This window comes from Copidosoma floridanum, unplaced genomic scaffold, assembly GCF_036245765.1.
Source record: "Copidosoma floridanum isolate Cflo_tuat_1 unplaced genomic scaffold, Cflo_Japanese_pri ptg000013l, whole genome shotgun sequence".
Lineage (NCBI taxonomy): Eukaryota > Metazoa > Arthropoda > Insecta > Hymenoptera > Encyrtidae > Copidosoma > Copidosoma floridanum.
In genome coordinates this window covers 20,071,122-20,096,124 of record NW_028321890.1, presented here as the reverse complement: position 1 = coordinate 20,096,124, position 25,003 = coordinate 20,071,122, and the positions used below count along the sequence as shown (strand labels likewise).

The 25,003-nt window shown below is 37.8% G+C and overlaps 3 protein-coding genes across 4 annotated transcripts; 2 read left to right on the top strand and 1 right to left on the bottom strand.

Moving 5' to 3' along the window:
- Positions 1-392: 392 nt before the first annotated feature.
- Positions 393-10,406, top strand: LOC106645063 (NFX1-type zinc finger-containing protein 1-like). The gene is made up of 17 exons (XM_089591386.1): positions 393-496; positions 1,774-1,900; positions 2,411-2,782; positions 2,943-4,779; positions 4,853-5,129; positions 5,195-5,691; positions 6,110-6,427; positions 6,501-6,800; positions 6,865-7,014; positions 7,094-7,357; positions 7,597-7,816; positions 8,235-8,394; positions 8,469-8,580; positions 8,704-8,921; positions 9,058-9,344; positions 9,438-9,724; positions 9,810-10,406. The coding sequence occupies exons 1-17, from the start codon at positions 460-462 to the stop codon at positions 10,107-10,109; spliced, it is 5,763 nt and encodes a 1,920-aa protein (XP_089447512.1). The 5' UTR covers positions 393-459; the 3' UTR covers positions 10,110-10,406.
- A 1,011-nt stretch (positions 10,407-11,417) lies between these two features.
- On the top strand, positions 11,418-20,543 carry LOC106645050 (NFX1-type zinc finger-containing protein 1-like). The gene is made up of 16 exons (XM_089590738.1): positions 11,418-11,468; positions 13,200-13,290; positions 13,461-13,823; positions 13,903-15,727; positions 15,814-16,090; positions 16,177-16,676; positions 16,765-17,082; positions 17,156-17,464; positions 17,650-17,808; positions 17,886-18,146; positions 18,250-18,475; positions 18,556-18,715; positions 18,793-19,122; positions 19,191-19,483; positions 19,554-19,843; positions 20,072-20,543. The coding sequence occupies exons 1-16, from the start codon at positions 11,420-11,422 to the stop codon at positions 20,492-20,494; spliced, it is 5,874 nt and encodes a 1,957-aa protein (XP_089446864.1). The 5' UTR covers positions 11,418-11,419; the 3' UTR covers positions 20,495-20,543.
- Positions 20,544-20,848: 305 nt separating this feature from the next.
- Positions 20,849-24,525, bottom strand: LOC106645060 (uncharacterized). 2 transcript variants are annotated; one of them, XM_089591578.1, is made up of 7 exons: positions 24,306-24,525; positions 23,415-23,795; positions 22,476-23,279; positions 22,126-22,332; positions 21,776-21,982; positions 21,426-21,632; positions 20,849-21,257 (listed from the first exon to the last, which is right to left on the bottom strand). In XM_089591578.1, the coding sequence occupies exons 2-7, from the start codon at positions 23,778-23,780 to the stop codon at positions 21,087-21,089; spliced, it is 1,962 nt and encodes a 653-aa protein (XP_089447704.1). In that variant the 5' UTR covers positions 23,781-23,795; positions 24,306-24,525; the 3' UTR covers positions 20,849-21,086. The 2 variants fall into 2 exon arrangements, with proteins under 2 accessions (XP_089447704.1, XP_089447705.1); XM_089591579.1 differs by having other exon boundaries at positions 23,415-23,784.
- Positions 24,526-25,003: the final 478 nt, after the last annotated feature.

The following is a 25,003-nucleotide window of genomic DNA, read 5'->3' as shown; positions in this document are numbered from 1 at the left end:
AAAGCACTCGATGAAATCACATCTAAATTTTTATGTTTGTTCTATTAAAAAATATATAAGTATTTTTGAATTTTTTAACGAAGAGCATTGGTAATGGGAACAGTGAGGGGAAAAAAAATGTATCGCAAATCGTTTCAAAAGCGATTCTGAATAATCTGGTATGGTGTCCTTACGATACTCAATAACCTTCATATAGGTATTATACATTTTCCCGTCCGTCTTTTGTTATTCCTCGGTTCAGCTTCCCCCCTCTCACTTACTCGCCGCTGTATTTCAAAGTTGCTGACGTCAACCTTTTCTCTCTCTATTGTTTTTCTTTCTCTTCTATCTTTCTTTTTCTTCAGTGAAAAGTACCTGACAACAACCGACTCGCGATTGTCCGCAATAAAAGTAGTCGTCGATTTGCCGTCTTCGCGCCTGCCTCGCTTACTCGGACCCTTGACGGGGGCATCGATCGACATGGGCACACCAAGATCTAAGGACAAATCGAGCAAACGTACGTGCAAAACACTTTTCTGCGACTTTACATTTAATATGTGAGGTCTAACGTTGACTTTTTTTTTTTTTTTTTTTTTTTTTTTTTTTGTCATTTCTAAGTCAAGCTGCAAGGGACTATTGTCCATTTTGTTTGTCAATAGTTCAACTGCATATTGTGTAGGTGGTGTGAATTATTTACCTTTTACACTTTGAGTTGGATTGATGTCAATATAATTCTGTACGATTAAATTTTTCTAGATTTCAAGAAAACCGTACAAAAACCAAAAGCTTACAACCTCAAAAAAATGGCACTGTTGTACTGTACCGATGTATCGCGTTTGATAAACTGATGGGTGCGCGTATGTGTAATGTGCAACACGGAAATTCCATGGAAAAGTTTACGTCGTATCTTTTTCAGTAAAATAAATATTCCTCGAGCCGGAAATTTTTTGGTCTTGTTTTATCGATTATCTAAACTCTGTTGTTTTTCCGACAATAACGTCACAATGTACGTGAATCCAACGACACGCGAAAGTGAAGAACAGAACAAATGTACCGAAAAATCATTGTTTGGCCTTTGGCATAAATAGACCTAGGATAATTTAAAGTCGGTCGAGTTTAGTCCATTTTAAGGTAAAAAAAAGTGCTCGACAGCGCGGAGTTTAGCTGCTTATTTGGACTCTGAAGAAAAAACAGTTTCTTAGTGTCATGAAAATATAAATTTACCGAAACAGCTGCAAATAAAAATTCATGTAATGTAACAAAATGTTGTCTCATATTTTAAGAAATTGTTTTTTTCCGAACCATTCTACGGTAAATACTTTCTTGATTTTAGGAAATTTTTTTTTCAGTTTATAGAATCGTTACAATTGCTTTTACATGTCACTATAAATAAAACAATGAAAACTTTCTTTCTAACTTTTATTCGACGAATACCTTGTTTGATTTGTACCCCCCTCCGCCCCTTTGTAATTGCACTGTTGGCAAAAATGCGCATAATACTTACAGACAAGCGAGCCGAGGTACAATTGTGTCGTATACATAATGTATCATGTTTTCGTCAACCTTCGTGTGTAATACTGTACTATCGCATACCAGCCACTTGATAGCTTAGTAAGCGCTTTTATTTATACGGTGGACAAATTTTTTTCCTCGAGTGTAGAGCAATGTGTGCATAAGTATCAATGAATCTTTATAAATCGGTGTAACGTTAGAACCAATTTTTTATTTATTTTTGTAGAACTTTAGTCGGCATTAGAAGTTTAAAAAAAAAAACGTTTCTTACTTTTTCTTTAGAAATGCTGGGTCATAATGATTGGAGAGATGTGGAGAAAGAAATTTTGAGAGATAACAAGAAAACGATGTTGACGCGCGATACAGTAGTATCAAGTAACAACCAGCAAAGGAAATTTAATATGAACAAGTAAGATTTTTTCTTTGGTTTTGGTAAAATAATACTTATAACTGCAAAAGTATTATATTTTCTTCTACGTCTTTGTCTTAGTATTATTTATTTGTAAGAAATTTATTTTCAATTTAAATTTCCCAGGATAATGTACGTCATTGGCAATTATACATAACAACGTCATAAAAGATTGATAAAAAGCACAAATTTTGTAACAAAAAAAAAAAAAAAAAAAAAAAGTTGTTTCTACTGTAAAAATGAAACGTAATTCTACAACTAGGTGTTGAATATGAGTTTAAAAATATTTTCAAATTGCCAAGAAACTGTCAAACTTTTCATACATTTTGTTGATGATATTAAAAATCAAATTTTATTTTATTTAATAAATGTTTGCCGTGGCACATGTAAAAGATATCAGTCCATTTCTTTCAACTTATTAACAAATTATAAACACAAAAATAACAATATACAAACATAAAGATTATTTGATGATGTCAGACATAAATTCGTACGATTCGTCTCCCACAGCACGCAAAAGTTCCATCCAAATTACAGTCGGGCCCTGCAAAAAAGCTCAAAGGACAGATCATTTTTTCAACTCACACGTTTGCTGGAGTTGATGTCACTGAGCAGCGACGAAATTATGTCGGTGGTAGTTCAAAAGGAAGCCGAATTCGAGAAATTGATCAACAACGACATGAGCTCGGACACTCTCGTGCTAACGATGGAAATTCTGACGAGAGTCTGCCGAGCCAATTTCACGGAAATCATCACGCGCGTATTGAGCCAAGTGTGCTCGGACAACTTTTTGAAAAATTTGGAGAACTTTTTGATGAAACTATCTTGCGAGACCCCTGGGGACAAAATCAACAACGTGGTCTACCACAAGAACAAGGATAGGTTTGTTTGTGCACGTTTAAAAATTACCTAAAATCTGAAAATATATAGCGTCATATACATTATATAATAGACAATTTCACCAAGTGGCTGTCAGTTTACAATAAAGTGGAAATCAGGTGAAAATCATGCCAAGAAAGTAATGCAATAATGATATTTTCAGGTTCTGGAACAACGTCAGTGATTTGTTCGCGAAAACAATCGAGCTCATACCTCGCATGGCGTGTAACAAACTGATCCCCATCGCTCAGCGGGCCGTCCAGGTCATGAAGATCTTGGAAGCGAGCCAAAGCTACAAAATCGACCCGAAAATCAAGGAAAAGTCGTCGAACGTTGTGAAACACTTGGACCAGGAAATGCAAAAGATCCGAGGATCGAAGTCCACCAAGGGCGCGTCCAGGTCGAGGCTGGTGGTAGAGGAGGACCAGCCACCCGAGAACTTTCGGATGCTGAGCGTCGTACCGACTCTGGACGACCTCCACGACGAGAATCCCTTCTTCCGTGCGTGCATGACCAAAGACGCTTACGACTCGATCGAGCATTACCTGGACGTTCAGTTCCGGCTGCTGCGCGAGGACTTCCTCATACCACTTCGCAACGGCCTGTACGAGTACTTGAACAAAAACGCAAACGGGGGCCACCGAAACAGTGACCTGCGGATTTATCGGCAGGCCAAACTGATGTCCCTGGACATAAGAAACAACCACATTGGCAACAAGCTCGCCTTCGGCAACATCAAGAACGTGGACTGGAGCAACTCGAAACGGTTCATGTTCGGAAGTCTCCTGTTGCTCAGTCGAGACAACTTCCAGACGGTCCTCTTTGCCACGGTGACGGGCTGCGATCTAGGTATGCTTTCCCGGGGTCACATCCTCATCGAGCCCTGCCATGGTTCCAAAATCACGCCAGACCTCCTCAAGTCGACCTTTGTCGTCCTGGAGTCGAAGATATTCTTCGAGCCGTACTTCCAAGTGCTCACTGCCATGCAGAACATACGCGACGAGACGTTTCCCATGGAGGATTACCTGATCAGGGCGCAAATCAAGCCCGAGCTCCCTCGCTACCTGATGCGGTACGGAGTGACCCTAACCTACAAAGAGAGCCACAAGTTGCCGGTCGGACCGGCCGGTGGAGCGTGGCCGACCGCCAAACAATTGGATATGGACGAGTCGCAGTATAAAGCATTCAAGAGCGCCATAACCCAGGAATTTGCGATTGTACAGGGTCCCCCCGGCACTGGGAAAACGTTTTTGGCTTTGCAGATAGTCCGCGTTTTGCTGGAGAACAAAGACAATTGGAGGGAACACGGGCCCATTGTGGTCGTTTGCCTGACCAACCACGCCCTGGACCAGTTTTTGGAGGAAATACTCAAGTACACCAACAGCGTGGTACGCGTGGGGAGCCGGTCGAAGAGCGAAATCCTGGTGAATTACACGCTGATGAAGAGGCGCGAGGCTTTGGGCATCAAGAGCAGTTTCGGCAAGGCCATGTTCACCGTCAAGAAGGAATTCGAAGGAATCCTGGCTGAGATAAAGAGGTACCGGCTGCTGCTGAAATACCTGACCACCCCAAATATCATCGTGCCCCTGGCCTGTCTCTTCCCGACGGGTAAGTGCGGTGGCTCCGACGCCGAACTCATTTACGAGTTGACCGGGTTCGACATCAACTTGGGCAACAGCATACAAAACGATCTCGCGTACGATAACGAACAAGAAACCGGTGACGAATTTTACGATTACTTGGTCGAGAGGGATCTGGAGGAGGAACTGAACGCCTACACCGACGACGACATCGCCTTTGATTACGAGACGATCAATTTTTATCACGTCGAGTCGACGAACGTCATGGGATTGCTCGATATTCAGATAAGGTTTCTTCAGGACAGAATCGACACTCTCGTGGCATCCGACGCCTATGACCTCGATTATTTCGTGTACAATGAAGTTGGAGTGTTGCAGTACCACCTTGAAATATTGACGGATACAAAATTTATGTTAAAGGTGAGGAATATACCTGTGCATATTATCAATCGATGTCGATGTGCGTTACAACATGGTTCATTGGTTGTTGCAGGAGGAGTTTAATAACCACCCGCTGTTGAATGATTCCCGCCAACCCTCGAGGTACGATCACTGGGAGAAGTATTGGGAAAGAGTTAAGTTCAGCTACGAATACCTGGAGAAGAAAGTACTTCAATTAGAGGACCAGTGTCGTCAGAAGAAATCGCAACTCAATAAGTACAGGGAGTGCGCTAATTTGGAAGTGCTGAAAAAACACGATGTCATCGGTTTGACCACGTCCTGCGCTGCCAAACTACAAGAGTCCTTGCGCACCCTCAGCGCTCCCATTGGTAAAATTTGATTTATAATTGAACATGACAAACTCCAACACCAAGAAACTCACTTTTCCATGCAGTCATCGTCGAAGAAGCAGCGGAAATACTTGAAGCTCACGTGGTCTGTTCGATAACCAAGGAGTGTCAACACGTTATTTTGATCGGCGACCACAAGCAGCTCCGCCCCAAGGCCTCCGTGTACGAACTGGGCATCAGATACAACCTGAACGTGTCGTTGTTCGAGCGTATGGTCAACATCAGAGGCGAGTGTCTGCAGTTGGCCTACCAGCACCGAATGCGACCGGAAATCTCGAAGCTGATCACCCCGTCGATATACACGACTCTGTACAACCACAAAGTGGTTCAGGATTTTCCGAATGTCAAAGGCGTGGTGAGGAATGTTTTTTTCATCGACCACGAGAACAGCGAACAATCCTACAACGACGACACTTGGATGAACTTGCACGAAGCGAAGTACCTGTTGGCTTTTGCCAAATATCTGATACTGCAAGGCTACGAATCTTCGGAAATCACGATACTTTGCACGTACTCCGGGCAATTGTTTACTTTTAAGAAAGTGAGTTGAATCTGGCCATATTAATTTTTTAAGGGAACGATATGCAGTACCCGATTCGTAGCACATAAATCCATCTTACTGGAAAATCAATTTTTCTTCTATTAATCGGTTGTTGATGTAGATTTGAGCAATTATTATATTAATTTCCAACTGAATTTCGGATGACCAACTTTTGTCAGCAAGCTAGATTTCCGTTGCACAAATCCAGTGGGGTCTGATTGTGATTTGACGTCAAAATACGCAAAGACGAACAAACCTACTATTGTACAAGTTCCTTATCCAAATGTCCCCTCTCGCGTCCTTTGCCGTAATAAGTGTATTCGTTAGTCGTACCATGACGTCAAATTTTTCATCTCGACCCAGCCCTTTTTCGTTTTGCAGTAGTAAAATCTCTAAAAATTACGACTCATATCCACAGGAGGTTCGCAATCATCAATTACTCCATAAAGTGAATATAACAACGGTCGACAACTTCCAAGGGGAGGAGAACAAGATCATCCTTTTGTCCTTGGTGCGCAACAACGGAGCGGGAAACGTTGGCTTTTTGAAGGAGGAGAACAGGGTTTGCGTCGCTTTATCACGTGCCAAGTATGGTCTCTATGTCATGGGCAACATGAGGGATCTCGTTGTCAAAAACAACATTTGGCCAAAGATAAACCGAGTGTTGGAGGAGGACGAAGCTATAGGCGATGGTTTGATAGTGAAATGCCAAGTCCATTCTGATCAAGTTTTCAAAGTAACGGAACTTTTGGTTGAATCGACTTGAAAATTTACAACTACCAGACCCCAACTTCATGTATTTTTTGCAGATGAAAACAGCTGACGATTTCAAACAGTGCCCAAGAGGTGGGTGTTCAAAAATATGCGGCGTAGAGTTGATGTGCGGGCACTCATGCGTCTCTGTTTGCCACATATTGGATCGAGAGCACGAGGAATACAAATGCTTGAAAAATTGCGAGGAAAAGTGTCCGAAAGGTCACCAATGCCTCTTAAAGTGTTGGGAAGGCTGCAATCCGTGCAAAGTTAAAATCCCGCAGTCATTGCCGTGTGGACACACTGTGGATGTACCCTGCTACGAGGAGCTCAAACGCTTCAAATGTCCCGTCATTGTGAGTGTTTCGTACTACCACATGTGCAAAATATTTTTTAATTTAATTTTTTTTAATATTCAAGGTAAGCGTCACTTTGCCCTATTGCAATCATCGCGTGCGAAAACCATGCCATGAATCAATCAAAGATTGCGAATGTACGCACTATTGCGAAAGCGTCCTAAGTTGTGGTCATACGTGCGGTCAACGATGTAGCCACGATAAACACCTTCAGGTGAAATATGATTTTTTTTTTTTAGATTGGAAAAATTGTAAAATATTGCTAAACTGGAAAATTTTTCCGTTATTTTTAGTTCGCGTGTTTCCAAAGCTGCACGAAAAAAAGTTTCGGTTGTCAAAGTGATCACACGTGTCAAAATCGTTGTTTCGAAGATTGCAGACCGTGTTCCGTTCTAGTGAGCAAGTTGCGCTCTTGCGGGCATCGTTATGATTTTATGCAATGTTCCAAAATAATAGAAGACGAGCCTTGCGTGAGGCCTTGCCTGCTTAAGCTTACTTGTGGACACAAGTGTCAGAATAAGTGTAATGAAGTCTGCACCAAGAGCTGCGCGGTGGCCGTGAGTAAAATAATTTCAAATATCTATACATCAATTATAATTTATAACAGTTGTCACCAGTTTATAATTTTTTCATTTTTTTTTTTTATCTTTAGTCTTTAATTTAAGCTTTGGCAATTTTCACTATCGGAATATTATCAATCATCATTAGTTACGTAGTGATGTTCTTTTGGGAAGAAAATTTGTTTGACGTATATTTTTGATTGTCCAAACCTGAATTGTACGTATAAATTTGGCAGGTTGAAAAAAAGAGCTCCTGTGGCCACACGTTGAGAGTGGAATGCAGCCAAAAAGCGTCACCATCTAAATGCCCCGGAAAATGCTCTAAAGTATTGCCGTGTGGACATGTTTGTGGCAAAAAATGTAAGGATACTTGCACCAGTGCATGTAACATTATGGTCGAGCTAAACGAACCTGCACTTTGTGGTCACATTTTTTCAGCGCCTTGCCACTTGCTAAGTACGTAAATTGAATAAGCCCAATTACTCAGTCAAAAATTATTAGCTATGAAAATGTGTAAAAAAATTTTCATACAAATTACAGTCAGTTTTTATCGTCGATGACCTGATACACATTAAAAAAAAAAAAAAAATCATTTCCAAATACGTTAGTAATTTTCTGATGCAGTATAAAAATAATCTGCAAATTAAAGATATTTTTATAGATACATTATCATAAATTATACAGCTATTCGAGTTACTAAGATTTTTATAACTATAATTATAGCTTATTTTAATGGCTAATAGTTGTTTTATTGAAAATAATCCATAAAAAAGCATTTGACGCAAGTCAAAAAATTAATTTGCCAGCTTTACATGTAAAAAATATTCATGTCGATTAAATGAACTATTATTTATAAATAACTTTACCAATTTAGCTTCAAAGTCACCGAACATAACAAAGTACTGCAAAGAACCTTGTAATGTTCAACTTGCTTGTGGGCACGTGTGCAAGGGCAGCTGTGGTGGATGTCTTCAGGGTCGAGTACACGTTCCCTGTAAGCAGCCTTGCCGAACAAAGTTTATTTGTGGACACAAGTAGGAATTTTTCTTTTTCCTCACAATTTTCAAGATAAAATTCATTTTCACCGCAAATGTGACAAATTTTTTAGATGTAAGAAGTCTTGCGATGTAGATTGTGGCTTGTGCACTGAGCGTTGTGATGCAAAGTGTCCGCATCATCAGTGCAACAAACATTGTGGAGATCCTTGTAAACCATGTCTGGTAATTAACAATTTTTCAAACATGCACTTGTTGTATAATTTATTTAATATACATATAAAAAAAAAAAAAAAAAAAAAATTACAACCAAAGGTACAACAAAAAAAATGGTAATATCTTTCACAGAAATTATGCCAATACGGATGTCGACACCAGCGTTGCACGAGACTTTGCAACGAACCATGTGATATTGAGCCGTGCGATGAACCTTGCGAACGAACATTAAAGTGCGGGCATCCGTGTATTGGATTTTGCGGGGAACTTTGTCCCCCTTTGTGCCGAATTTGCAACAAAAATATCTTGTCCGAAGATCTATTGGGCACTGAAGATTACGATGACGCCAGGTATAATACATATTTTTTAAGGAATCATTTTGAAAAAATATGTTTATTATTTAACATATAACGTGCGTCTTACTGAAAATACTGTTACGTTGAAAAAAAAAAAAATCTGAATTGTATACTTTGATCTCAACATCAGGTTCATACTACTGCCAGACTGCCAGCATTGCATTGAAAGCGAAAGACTTTTAAAATCGGTAACCAGCACAGGTACGCGAGATCGGCCCATCCAAGCGAAGTGTTGCCCCAAATGTGAGGTACCGATAAAAAACTGCATGAGGTTGATGAACCAAACCAAAGAGGATCTGTCCAGCCTTGTGCTGTTGAGGAAAAAAATATTTTTCAACAATAGAAAGGAAGCGGATTCGAAGAGACAAGAGTACCTTGCTGTCGCTAGTACTATGCTGAACGATACCGTTGTAATGGGTAATTGACGTGGAAAAAGTTTTTCCGTTTGATAAATCATAAACCATTGAAGTTTTTTGTTTGCTGTTTTTGAAAGATAATTTTTATCTTTAGGTTGTGCACATTTGAAAAGTATATTCGAACGTTTGGAGAAACAAGGAAAGGCACTGAAAAATCGAAGGAATCCAGTTTCCAGTTATTACGAGATTAGCGCCTTCAAAAACATCTTGGACGTATTGGTCGAGATGACCTTCACTTTGAAGTTACTGAAAAATGCCAGTAACAACAAATTTATTGAAAATCAAATCAAACTGTTGACCACATCTGTGCCGATTACGTTGCAATTATCGAAACAAAGATTAGAGGATGTACAACTGGAACTGAGGCGTTTACATCTAATGGTAAATTAGTTTTGTTTGAAACACACTATGAGAATAACTCTATGATTTTTTTTTAAATTCAAAAACTTTTCCCTATTTTTTCCAGGTAAAAGTAAAAAAGATTTTTAACGATACTAAGAACCGATTAGTTTCATTTATGGAAAATGTAGAACAGGAAATTTTAATCCATGATTTAACCAGTGCCGAAAGATTCTCTAAAAAGATGGAAAATGAAATTATAACGAGAGTAAAAAGATTACATCCAAACGAAAACAATCTGTTAATTGAACGAAAAGTTATTTTAAAGGACGTAGGTCTTGTACAAGGTCACTGGTTCGAGTGTCCCAAAGGGCACTTTTACGTAGTAACAACACCAGGGTATGGAAGATGTTTGGAATGTAAATAAAATTTGTGGTTAATGTCCTAATTGTCTTACACTTGAAGTGGTTTGTTAGTTTTATGAAAATGTGTTTCGTGTATGCTCTAATTTGATATTAGCGATCATACATTTTTATTCGTTAACCAAATTCTCTAGTAAATTTGTGTGTGATTTTAATATGTGTAGTATTTAATTTTTATTATTCGTTTAAGTGTTAACCTTTTTATTGCTTTGCCTGTTATCTATCTATCAATTCGTGCTTTATTTATCGAATAAAAATAACGTGATCAAAATAAAATATCTTACAAGTAAATCAGCGTACATTGTATTTTAAAGTAATTAACCATTGCGTCGTTTGTATGAACAAAATTATCCAATACTTGATAACTCTGTAATAAAATTATTTTTTTATCTCTTCAACAACAAAAAGAGCACATGCATAATTATATCTATTGTACAGCAAATATTATGATTCTTCTAATTACAAAAATACAAAAACTTTATGCAACAAGACAGTAATTAATGGTGAATTTTTTGTGATTGTAAAGAATAATTAAGTACATGTCAATATGAAAAAAAAAAAACTTCGAAAGTACCGTGAGAAATCGTTGGTATAAGTACCAACGGGATATTAAGCGTCTTTTATCCACCTTGTAACATCGCAATGCACTTTTTGCTTGTTCTACGTTGAAGAGTAAAGGTTTTAATGTGAAAAAAATCAAAATTCATCGTCTTCACAGATGATGTTAAATAATAAAGTTTCAGTGATATTGCCCGCGTATGTATAAATGCACGGCATACTCTCTGTGTATGCACGCGCTTTTATTTGTAATTAAAAAGTTTATAAACACCTACTCGCACGGGCTTATGATGGCACTTGACCCCATGTACAGGAGGGCACTTTAGGGATCATTTACAGTGAGCAGATCGGACTGTGGGGAGTGAGCTGTCGATTGTTCGATTCGATTATCTGCCTTGCCAACTTATTCGCTGTGAATTCTAGTGATTTTTTACATGTGCGGTACGAGAAAAAGAGAGAGAGAGCATGGCAGCCCTGGCCCAGGGTGAACGCTGGTGAACGTAGATACTCTATAGAAGTTACACGCCGGCTGAGTCATTGTCCAGTCGAACACGGATTCAGCGACAGACCGCGAACCGCTAAGTTGATAGCGACGTTGTGTAAAATTTAATGAAAAGCTTCTCATGAAAAAAATACGAATGTTCGCGGTTACGTGCATACATTAACGTGTTGTTTAACAGTTTTGGGATATACCTGTTGCATCGTCATACAGGTATACAACATTTTTTTTGCTGTTGATGAAACACCGTCCAAAATCATGGACGGTCATAAGAGAAAAAATCATCAGGACCCACCAGTCCCACAAGGTAGATATAATATGTTACACAATTTTATTATACATAACTGAAACGGTACTACAAAAGCAGAGGCAAAAGAGCTCCATATATGTATTTATGCAATCAGGAGCGCTATATTTTTCATACAGCAATATGACTCATTTTTCGAATTCTAACGTTAGAGCCATTTTAAATAATAGTTTGCGAATTGAAAAATAATTATTATTAAAAATAATTATCACAGAAAGAGAGTAATATGTTCTTGCTTCTCACTCGCACTCACACGGGCTTATGGGCTGGTCCTGGAAGTTCAAGACTCCATGTATACGCAGCCTAACATACGAGTATATCTAAACTGTAGTACTTATATGTTTGTACAAGAGACAGCAATGGTATTCAAAAATATGAATTTTACAGCCAGTAATGATTTATTTTACGCACCAAGTACACATGTACGTATAGTAGGTACATTACAGCTTACAGCTTGCAAAAAAGAAGCACGTTCGGACCATAAGATACAATTCTGATACCATATTCGACGTGTGCGTGGAAGACTATCACATCACAGGGTGACGTCACACCGTATTATTTTTAACGGGGACTCCCCGTTGGGGAGACGTCACGACGCTGTGATATATAGTCTTCCACGCACACGTAATAATTATTAAGTACAAAAGTACATGATTTTTCGTTATCGGCATAAGTACCTCTTAAACTTAATGATTTAATGTTTACTTTTATCTATACTTATACATCAGCCAAAAATGACGAAAACTAGTAAATAAAGATAACAGTGTATTTTTAGCCAATTTGATCCTATAGACACGATAAAATTATACTTGCTGACAGTATAAACTAGTTTATTTTACAATAATGAAAATCATTTTATTATATAAATTTTTCAAATGCGATAAAAGGAGAAAAAAATCCTAAAAGGCTGCAGTAGGTGCCTACACATACATTATTACTTTTCACCTTAAAAAAACTTCTAAAGATAAATAAATCGTAATGTACAGAATTGTCATTATTTTGACTACTGTGGTAAGTATATGACGAAATCCACAAAAAATGTCCCGTTTTGTCCCCCATTTTTTAATAACAAAATATTTGGAGGCATACCCTCGATATGGGGCTTATTTTTCTCACAATGTCATCTACTACAAGGAAAAAGTCATGAGCACGGGTTTCAGTGGTGGTGACACTCTTTTTCCGTGATTTACATGTTAAAATTATATCTATATAAATGGTATGTATAGATATAATAATAGCACGTGAATTTTAGAATAGCTATGTCACCTCCACTGGGACACACGTTCAAAATTTTTTCCTCACAGCACATCAGGACATTACGAGTAAAATGCTCTATCTCGAAGGTGTGTCTGAAAAAAATTTTTATTTATAAAAATCGGATACAAGAACGGAATATTTTTTGTGGATTTCCTCACATATATAAGTATATAATTACGAGGATGTATATGTACTTTTAATTTTTTGCTAACATACAACACGCGATAAATGTAGCCGTATTTCTATTTACACATATTTCGTTACAAAACTAATACATATAAGCAAAATCTGTTACACGTTACGTAAAACCTACGTTATTTGCACTGTTTTTTTACACAGTATACTTCAAATTGCATAAATTAATCTTTATTGCCAGTACATTGTTGAATAATTTTTTTAATGAAATGTCTAGTCAGTTCATTACGCACAACAATGACATTATTCTTTTAAAATTAAAAACCATTAATTTCACAGCTCGCAATAACAGGAACTGGAGAAATCCTCGAAGAAATCAAAATTCAGGATCAAGAGGCAATCCAAGACGGCAAAATATTAATTTTAACAAGTACATTTTGATCAATCTTGCAATTATAATTGAATAATTTTATTTAATTAAAAAAACAAATATTTACCATTTATCTTTGATTTTCATTGATTTTCGTTGAACCAATCAATTATTACTTACTCATTATTATCTTGCTATACAAGAGAATGAGGTATACATTATTTTTATAGCAATCAAAAATGTGGGGATGACAGAAACATCAATAAAAACAAGAATATACCTTACTTTCACTTCACTCGCATGAACCAATTAAACTTGATGTCCAATGAAGATATTATGGGAATACTGAGTCAGAGGGAAACTGATTTTCGGGACTTTTTAAGTACCGAAATGAGGCCTGATGTTGTTGTACTAACTGTTAGGGTCTTGTTGAAAGTGTGCGAAGCAAATTTCACAGAGCTCGTGACAAGAATTCTCAGCAAGGCTTGCTCGACCAACTTTTTGAAAATATTAGAACATTTTCTAATGAAATTAACTTTGGAGAGTGATCGGGACATGATAGACAATCAGTTGTATCACCAAAATGAGAACGGGTCTGTACTGAAAAAAAAAAATATATATATATATTTGTGTAACAAACGTCAAAGTATACGTATTTATTTTTATGCTCAGGTTTTGGAGTGAACTTCTTGAGTTTTTTAAAAAAGTTAATGATTTCATTCCTCGCACGGCGTGCGACAAATTGGTCCCTCTACTGCAAAAAATCGAAAAGATTATTCCAATGATTGAATTAAATCAGAACTACAAGATTAGCGACGACATAAAGACCAAATTTTCCGGCATTCTCAAAGATATGGAAGAAAACATTGAGACGATGAGACAAAAAGACGTAGCGAACAAACTTGGAGTGACGGATGTGGATGTTGGCGAACCACCCGATGATTTCAGAAATTTGAGCGTCATACCAACGATGGAGGATTTGTTCGACGATAAACCATTTTTGCGAAAGTGCATCGTCGAAAAAGCCTACGATTCGGTTGAGCATTACCTGGACGTTCAGTTCCGTCTTTTGCGAGAAGACTTTGTCAGCCCCTTGCGCAGTGGTATACAAGAATTTTTGGTAGGCGACAAAAAATACAAAAACTCGGACTTTCGCATTTACAAGAACGTAAAATTAATAGCCTTCGAAAACAAAGAGAACGACGTTGGCGTACAGTTATTTTTTGGAAACATAAAAAACGTTGATTGGCGGCGCTCGAAGCGGCTCATGTTTGGCTCGTTGTTGCTCCTTAGCAGGAATAACTTTGAATCAGTGCTGTTCGCCACTGTCTTGAATCGCGAAAATAAGGATCTGGAGAGAGGATACGTCACAATAATGCCTTGTACAGAATCTATCATCACTCCGGACATGTACAACTCCGTGTTTGTCCTGCTGGAGTCAAAAATATACTTTGAGCCGTATTTGGAAGTTTTGACAGCCATGAAAAATATTAATAGTGACAATTTTCCGATGGAGCCCTACTTTGTCAAAGCACAAATTGATACTCAATTGCCTCGTTACCTCAGAGGGGTATCCATGCAAACTTTTAAAAATAGTATCCTTTTACCTGTGGGCCGTCAAAACGTGAAATGGCCATCTGCTAGTGCATTAGGTATGAATGAGTCTCAACGCAGAGCATTCCGAAGCGCATTGACGGAGGAGTTTGCGATGATCCAAGGGCCTCCTGGAACGGGAAAAACTTTTCTCGCCTTGGAAATAGTCCGTGCATTGTTGGAGAACAAAGACTACTGGAAAAAGTATGGGCCAATCGTGGTTGTTTGCCTGACCAACCACGCCCTGGATCAATTTTTGGAAGGAATCTTGCACCAACGGTGCACCCAATCCATTCTTCGTGTTGGAAGCAGATCAAAAAGTGAAGTCTTGAAACCATATACGCTGATGGAAAGACGCAGGACGGTTGCGAAAAAAAGCGTTTCAAATGCGTTGTTTTATAAAACGAAAGGCGAACTGAGAGATATCTTGCAAAAAATACAAAACCTGCGTTTGCACATCAAGTACCTAAAAACGCCCAACGTTCTCGTACCCATCGAATGTCTTTCCAGTTGTGGCGACGAAGCTCTTTTGAACACATTCAAAACCAGTACGCATTTTCACAGTTGGCTCATGGAAATTGATGTGTCTCAGTTTCTTCCGAAATCCGCGAACAAACAATCCGATAAAGATTTCGAATATGCTTTCGACATCAAAGATGAGGAAGACGAGGAAGTGGACGAAAATAAATACACTGACGCTGATTTGCTGCACGATTTTTCAAATTTAAACGTTGATTCCCACAAAACTGTGAGCCCTTTGGATATTCTGGATGAGCAGCTTCAAGGTATAAATGAGTGTTTACAGAAAGTAAGAAGAGATAAAAATGTGACGATTGCACGCGATGCCCTTCAAAAATTGGAAGATGATCGTTTCACCATCATGGAAAGGCGAGCGTCGATATGTGTAATTTAATTTACTGTTATTTATTATAAATACACACACACACACACACGTATCATAAAAGTGATGAAAAAATAAAAATGTTGCAGCAAGAATTAAAACGGCATCCAATAACAAATCAATTGGCTGGGCGTTCTCCCAATCCCCGTTGGGATCAGTATTGGAGGTGGGTCAACGCCAGTTACGAGAAAACGTCGGAAACTTTGTTCCAATTGGAGGCGGATCACCGTAAAAAAGATGCAGAACTACAAGAGATCAAACAGCTGCTTGACACGGAAGTCATGAAAGAACACGAGATAGTCGGACTTACAACGACACTTGCTGCAAGACTGCAGTCGTCGCTGCGAACTCTTCGAGCGCCGATAGGTAATGTCGAACGTACAAATCGTAAAAACAAATCCCAAGCTGGTGAAACAACATTAATACAATTACGTACTTTTCGAATTTTCAAGTTTTGGTGGAAGAAGCAGCGGAGATTCTGGAAGCACACGTGGTCTGTTCGATAACCAAACACTGCCAACACGTTATTTTGATCGGCGACCACAAGCAGCTTCGTCCCAAGGCCTCCGTGTACGAGCTAGGTGTCAAGTACAACTTGAACGTGTCGTTGTTCGAGCGTATGGTCAACATCAGAGGCGAGTGTCTTCAGTTGGCCTACCAGCACCGAATGCGACCGGAAATCTCGAAGCTGATCACCCCGTCGATATACGCCAAACTCTACGATCACCGGTCGGTCGGTTGTTACCCTGACGTCAAGGGCGTGGAGAAGAACGTTTTCTTCCTCAATCATTCGTGGCCCGAGGAGAGTCACAATAACGAGGAAAGCTGGAAAAACGAGCACGAAGTGAAGTTTTTCCTCGCGTTTGCCAAATACTTGCTGTTCCAGGGTTACCAGCCATCCGAGATCACCATCCTTTGCACGTACACTGGACAGTTGTTCACGTTTATGCGAGTAAGTTTCGATGGACTCATCGAGGAACGTTTGCGACATACACGACAGAAGCATTAAATGTTGATAATAATATATTTTTACCATTTAGGAAGTCAAAAATCACGCTCTTGCGAAACAAATACGCATAACAACGGTTGACAATTACCAAGGGGAGGAAAACAAAATCATCCTTTTGTCCTTGGTGCGCAACAACGGAGCGGGAAACGTTGGCTTTTTGAAGGAGGAGAACAGGGTTTGCGTCGCTTTATCACGTGCCAAGTATGGTCTCTATGTCATGGGCAACATGAGGGATCTCGTTGTCAAAAACAACATTTGGCCGAAAATAAAGAAAGTTTTGGAAGAAGATGACGCTATTGGTGATTCGTTCAAACTGAGATGTCAGTTGCACACCGGCGAACGTGTGGAGGTGTGGTATATTTTATCAGTACACACTTTAATTTGAATGATTGAAATGCACGTTTGTGGTATTTTTGATTCAGGTAAAATCGGCGGATGACTTCCAAAAGTGTCCCGAGGGTGGTTGTTCGAAGAAATGTGATTTATTGCTGCAGTGCGGTCATTATTGCAAAAGCGTGTGCCACATTTTGGACAGAGAACACGCCAACTACCGCTGCAGAGAAAATTGCGTAAAAAGATGTTCTGCATTCAGATATCGGCATCCGTGTCCTTTGCAGTGTTGGCAGGAGTGCCAACCTTGTCAAGTTAAAGAATCACAACTGCTCAAGTGTGGACACGTCGTTGAAATCCCATGTTCCGTTGATCCAAAAACTTATCTCTGTCCAGTCGATGTACGTATATAGTGCATATGATTATCAAACAACTTTACTTTATCTATATTTTATAGTAAGCTTAAATACGACTACCATCGAAGAGTAAATTATGTGTATTGAGCAGATGCATGAAACATTTTAAGTTCGTTAATTTTGTGCCGGTTGATTTTGCAAAACAATTTCTTGTAATTACGTCTCCACAGGTGGAAATAACTTTCCCTGAATGCAAGCACAAGTCCACCAAACCTTGCCACCTTTCCATCGACTTGTGCAAATGTACTCATGGTTGTGAAATTCGTTTGTCTTGTGGACACTCTTGCGTGGGAATTTGCCACGCTCGCTCGGATCCCGACCACCTCGAGGTACACTCATCGAATAAATGCTTTTCGTAAAAATATTCTTTCTCACCCTATGCTATGGTTATACGATGATTTTTTAGTATCAATGCACTAAAAATTGTGTCAAGAAAAATATTGATTGCACTCAAAATCATACCTGTCGAAAGAGGTGTTACGAAAAATGTGAACCGTGTAATGTGCCCGTTTCCAAAAAACGCTCGTGTGGACATTTCTATCCAAGAATCGAGTGTTGCACTATCGTAGAAAATCTCTTTTGCGAGCGTCCTTGTCAACGTATGTTACCCTGTGACCATAAATGTAAATTACCATGTTCCGAAGAGTGTGGGAATTGTTCAGAAAAAGTAAGTTCAAAATCAATACATTTTAATTTAATTGCATTTAGCTTGCGGGTACATTTTGATTATATAAATCAAACTCAATTAATGGCAATGATTTTGTTAAAAGGTAAAAAAAAAGAGTCCATGTGGACACGTTGTAACAGTGAAGTGTTGCGAGGAAGCAACACCCGGCAAGTGCAAAGAAAAGTGCCCCAAAATATTACCGTGTGGTCATAAATGCGTCAAAAAGTGCAAAGATCCATGTACCACGAAATGTGAAGCTTTGGTCAAACTACCGGAACCAGGTCTTTGCGGACACGTATCTTCAGTGCCATGTTACTTGCGCAATACTTGTACGTACCATATTATTTTTAAGTTTAAAAATCAATTACATCTCACATTCGCCAACCAAATGGTTTTCTTATCCCACCAGTTTCCAAGTCCGAAGCACTATTGAAGTACTGTACGGAACCTTGTGGTATTCAACTTGCCTGCGAACATAAGTGCAGCGGCACTTGTGGGAACTGTTTACAGGGACGTTTTCACTCCCCTTGTGAGGAACCTTGTAGAAACGTATTCATATGCGGGCACAGGTAATAATTGAAATTTATTAAACTTTGCCTCAATTTCCATCGCTGCACATGTACGAAGTTGATTGAATTTTTTTCAGGTGCGAGATACTTTGCAACAAAGAGTGTCAGCCGTGTACAAAGAAATGTCAATTGGAGTGCCGTCACAGCAAGTGTAACAAAAAATGCGGGGAACCATGTGTCCCGTGCCAGCAGCCGTGTGACCGGAAATGTGAGCATCAAAAGTGCACGAAAGCTTGTCACGAGTTGTGCGACATCGAACCTTGCAACGAAATTTGTACCAAGATGTTGGCGTGCAAGCATGCGTGTGTCGGCTTCTGTGGTGAACCGTGTCCTCCTTTGTGTCGAATTTGCGACAAGGAGGAACTGACCGAGACATTTTTCGGCAACGAAGAAGATGAGGGCGCTAGGTAACTCGATGCAACCTTTACAATTACAATATAGTCACCTAATGCGAGTTGGGTGTGTATTTTTGTAGGTTCGTGTTGTTACCTGAATGCAAGCACTGCATAGAGAGCGAAGGGCTTCTTAGATGGATCCAAGTTTCTACGCAGTCCGATGAAGCAGTGGAAATCAAGACTCCAACTTGTCCCAAGTGCAAAACTCCCATCACCAATTGCACGAGAATCATGAATCAGATAAAGAGGAATTTGATGGATTTGGCAGCTGTCAAAGAGAAAAACTTTTCCAACAATAGTAACGATTTAATTACAAAGCAAAAAAAGTGTCTTGAAACCATCAACACCATAAAAAACAAGAATATTTTGGAAGGTACGTTCTTTTTTCGTAAGATGATGAGTTTGATTACAATTTTTTGAAACTATTCTCTGAATTTTAGTTTTTCCTGTTTTAAAAAACTACTGTAAAAAGTTGCGGGAACTAGGAAGCACCGTGAGAAACAAAAGGAAGCAAAATTTGAGTTATATTGAAATAAATGTCATTGTCAACATCATAGACATAATAGCTGAAATAACTTCGGTGTTAGAGTCTCTCAGAATAAATTCTAACGCCACTTATGAGTTCATAAACAAACAAATATTATTACTGACGGAATCACTTCCACTAAAGCTTCAAATGTCGAAGCAACGCCTGGAAGATGTACAATTGGAACTGAGACGTCTTCATTTGATGGTACGATGATTTTTGTATTTGACGCTCACTAATTTTAGTCCTTATCCTTTACATGCCGAGTACTTGTCGAGATTGTATCAAATCTCGTTATGATGAATTTAAGAAAACTCGCCATGCTTTTGTGAATAAAAGACTCTTCGAACTTAATAAATAAAATTTTCTCTCCACTACTCATGTACTATACCATGATTCTGCATTCTTTATTGATCTTTTTTTTTTTTTTTTTAGGTTCAAATATACAATTTATATTCCGAGTATGGAATTGTTCTCACCAAAGAAAATAATTACAAAATTTTGTTCAATCATAGTGACATGGATCTAATGATGAATAAGTTATGTATCAGTCGAAGATTTACTCCTTTACTAGAAAAAGAAATTACAGGCCTTTGTAATTCATTGAGTCGAACAAGCATTACAATAGAACGAGAAATGATTGTGAAAGCCATAGGTCTTTCAAAGGGTCACTGGTTCAAGTGTCCCAATGGGCATTTTTACGCGATTGGCGAGTGCGGGGGAGCAATGCAACGTGGAAGATGCATTGAATGCGGGGCAACTGTTGGTGGGGAACAACATCGAATTGTAAGGGGTAACGCGCTGGCGACGGAAATCGATGGGGCTACGGCTCCTGCTTGGCCAGGACCTATGCATTAACTTACTTCGTGGTGCCAACTGCATTTAAAAAAATCACACAACTTATTGCAAAAGCTGCATTTAATGTTTTTATTGATTGCTACTTTTTTAATTTTTTTTTACTACCTATTGTTCTTTGCAAACTATAAATATTCTACAATTATTAAGTTACTACGAATTAAAATTAAAATTTGATTTTTTTACAGAAAAAATTGGGTTCTTCAATTTAATTGCAAAGCAATTTAAGCATTTTCATAATCCAAAGGATGTATGATTATTGCAAGTTAACTTTTAGTTTTCGTTGATAATAAACTTATCTAGCCTTTGTAAATTTAGGATTAAAAAATAATGTTACTTTACGTTATTTCATTAAAAACTTTTATTTAGTACTGGTTATTTACTGCTACTGTTACAAAATGTGATTTTTAAGAAAGAAAAAAATTACACAGTAAATACAAAAAAATACATTGTCATCTAAACCTTAAGTAGAAAGTTGAGTAACATTTAAATGATTATTTCAAAGTAAAAACGCGATTTACTGTAATGTTATTAAGAATTAATCTTCAGTTGTATTGATACATTTTTTTAAAACAATAAAATTATTTTGTAATATTTAAGAAATACAGCAGGCATCGTTCTTCTTTTTTGTATTATTATATGACCCATAACTCGGTAGATATGGTTGATTTTTTATCTGTGATGTTTGTGCTGGTGCTGGTGCTGGTGAATGGTATTGACTTATATAGGTACGTTCCACTTTAACGAAACTTTCTTCGCCTAACACCTGTTAACAATATTAGACTATGACCCACTCGTCTTCGAAAGGTAATTTGCGATACGCATTGAAAGTTATTTTGTCACGAGTCGTGAACTAATCGTAGCTTTTTCATGACAGTTACGGTAAAAATAAAAATTTCGAAGTTATAAGTAAATGTGTAACAATATAACTTACATTTGCTCTTCCAACGTTGGTACTTGAGCGTTTGCAAACAAAACAGGTCGCAAGAGGATTGTTTTTACATGATTGACAGTAAGAAGCTTGGGAAGAGCTGCCGGCAATGCTTTGATCGTTTGAACAACGTTTTTCATTTGTTGCTTTTGTTGACGATGGACTTACATAAGTACGTTCCACTTTTTTGAAACTTTCCTCCTTTACTACCTATTAAAAAAATTGTACTATAACGTATTTGTCTTTGAAAGATAAATTGTCACACATTGAGAATTATTCTGTCACGAGTCGTGAACTAATCTAAAAAATAAAGATTTCGAAGTTATAAGTAAATGTGTAACAATATAACTTACATTTGCTCTTCCAACGTTGGTACTTGAGCGTTTGCAAACAAAACAGGTCACAAGAGGATTGTTTTTACATGATTGACAGTAAGAAGCTTGGGAAGAGCTGCCGGCAATGCTTTGTTCGTTTGAACAACGTTTTTTATTTGTTGCTTTTGTTGACGATGGACTTACATAAGTACGTTCCACTTTTTTGAAACTTTCCTCCTTTACTACCTATTAAAAAAATTGTACTATAACGTATTTGTCTTTGAAAGATAAATTGCCACACATTGAGAATTATTCTGTCACGAGTCGTGAACTAATCTAAAAAATGAAGATTTCGAAGTTATAAGTAAATGTGTAACAATATAACTTACATTTGCTCTTCCAACGTTGGTACTTGAGCGTTTGCAAACAAAACAGGTCACAAGAGGATTGTTTTTACATGATTGACAGTAAGAAGCTTGGGAAGAGCTGCCGGTAATGCTTTGTTCGTTTGAACAACGTTTTTCATTTGTTGCTTTTGTTGACGATGGACTTACATAAGTACGTTCCACTTTTTTGAAACTTTCCTCCTTTACTACCTATTAAAAAAATTGGACTATAACGTATTCTTCTTTGAAAGATAAATTGCCATACATTGAGAATTATTCTGTCATGAGTCGTGAACTAGTCTAAAAAATAAAGATTTCGAAGTTATAAGTAAATGTGTAACAATATAACTTACATTTGCTCTTCCAACGTTGGTACTTGAGCGTTTGCAAACAAAACAGGTCACAAGAGGATTGTTTTTACATGATTGACAGTAAGAAGCTTGATGATAGACTCTACGATCATTTTGAGGATCTACCAATGATGGGTACAAGCGATTTCTTGTTTCAGCCTCAGATTGAAAATAGCTTGGAGGAGCGTCATTGGAAGGAGCTGGAGTTGCATTGGAATAGCCATGACTTAAATGGGTAGGTCTGCTCATTTGTTCTGACGGGGCTAACGACGAATGGGAAATCCCCTTTCGATTGTGAGAAGAGCTGCGGGCATGGCTTTGCTCGTTTGACAAACGTTTTTTGTTTCTTGCTGCTTTTAGTATTTCACATTGAGCTGCAGAGTGTCCTTTCTCGTGGCATTTACAGCACGTGTTATGAAATGCTGGACACTGTTTGTAGGGATGATTGGTTCCACACTTGATGCATATACGCTTTGTTTGCTCATTACTATTGTCTTTGACTTGACATGGCCCTGGCTGGTGTCTGACATTACATCTTGGACATGACTTAACTTCATCTGAAGCATTTTTCTCGACGTTTGCATCTTTTTTTTTGTTCAATTTAAAATCTTTGGTCATGTTTTCTGATAACTTTTTCATTCTCATGTTGTTCACAGTGTCCTGCTTGATACTTTCAATCATATCTTCCAAACGTATGCCCTCCTTGTTGAAAGTCATCTGTCGCAAATGCTTGTCCATTGTACGAATGAGCATGTCAATAATGAATTTTTCTTTTTGGTTCCCAAAGTTGCATTTGTCCGCCAGTTTCTGTAACAATAATAATTGATGATAAATATAATTCTGCTTATACCACATAAACAAAAGATTTAATAAAAAATTAACAATTCTACTGAATCACACTATTATTATTAACACATACACATATGTTAAAAATTATCATACTTGTAAATCCTTGACGTAATTATCGATCGTTTCATTTCTATCAATCCTCCTGGAAAAAAACTTGTAGCGTTCTTCTATCTCATTGGGGAGAGGATCGAAAACTTCGTCAAACTTTGAGAGTAAAATATTCATGTCTTCTCTGTCGTGCGGATTTTCAAAGGTCATATTTTCCATAGCTTCCACTGCTTTCGGGCCCATCAAATTTTGGAGCAAGTAGGCTTTTTTTTCCTCGGACAGAGTTGTATAACCAACCGACAGCCTCAGATAAGTCAAGAATTGTTTCTTCCATACCTTCCAATCTTTTGCTACTTGATTTTTCTTTGGATCAAAACGAGCAGGCACGTTCAGGTCCATTTCGACTCGCATTCAGCTGTAATTGAGCTGTGATATTTTTTTATGGTTATATTAATCTTGTGAGTTATTTTTTTATTATTTTCGTCGGGAATAACATCATGGAAAGTTAAGAAACAAATAAGAACTGATTTTAACTGCTACACACTATGATTAATTGCAACATAACCATTTTTAAGTAAAACTGATAAAAATTTCTTTGAATCATTACTTATTTTTGAAGAAGAGGACTTACTGTAGTTATACTTAATGATGAAATAAAACATAATTGTAACTTTTAGCTTCACAGAAAAATTTTATAAAATAATAATTTCTAAGAAGATAAACATTATCATAATCTCAAATCTGGACTCTACGGTATTTTTTATTATCAGTTTTCATATGTTACTTGTTTTTGTAAATAACCAAGAAAATGAGAATATTTGCTTGTATAAGGAAATTGAGAAAAAAAAAAAAAAAATGGGTGATTTCAAAACTGCAAAAATTAATATTTCGGTATATACTTAAAGTCGGAAAAATGTCGATGACAAAAAAACTCACCTGCACGAACAATCAACAACCAGCTTTGTTTCTCTTTGTTCTCTTATAAATTATGATCAATACAAAGTACAGAAAAATGGCGTCTCTACGCGTCTTTCCGTATACCAACAAGGGCAACAAGAGAAAAACCACTCCGTAGTTTACACTGGCATCTTGGTGAGACGAGTACTTATAAATCGCAACAGTACGCTGTTGCCAAGGCCAACTCGTCGATTATTACTTTGTTACAGTACACACATTCATACATTGTGTGTGTGTATATATAATATATAGGTGGTATGCATACATACATCATGTACGATTCATGACATATGACGATATGACAATTGCGATAACAATTGCTTATATTTTTGAAGCGAAGTTGAATTTGCACGTAAGTACACTACCTAAGTATACACGAACAGCACGAAGTAAATGGAATTACTCTATATATGATCAAATCCGCAAAAAAAGTGGAACAGATATTAAGAAAATGCAATACATGTGAAATAAATGAGGAGGGTAACATTATTTTTATACAACCCATGGTTGATTAATACTTTGAGCCACTGCAATCGCTTGATTTTTTTTAGACTTTCGTAATGTATATTATTTTCCGTGTTAATTATGAATAGATTGTTGTCCCGCAATACGAACGGTAATTTAACTAATAACTAATAATTTTTACTGAAATCCCGGGCAAAATTTTTATAAATTTC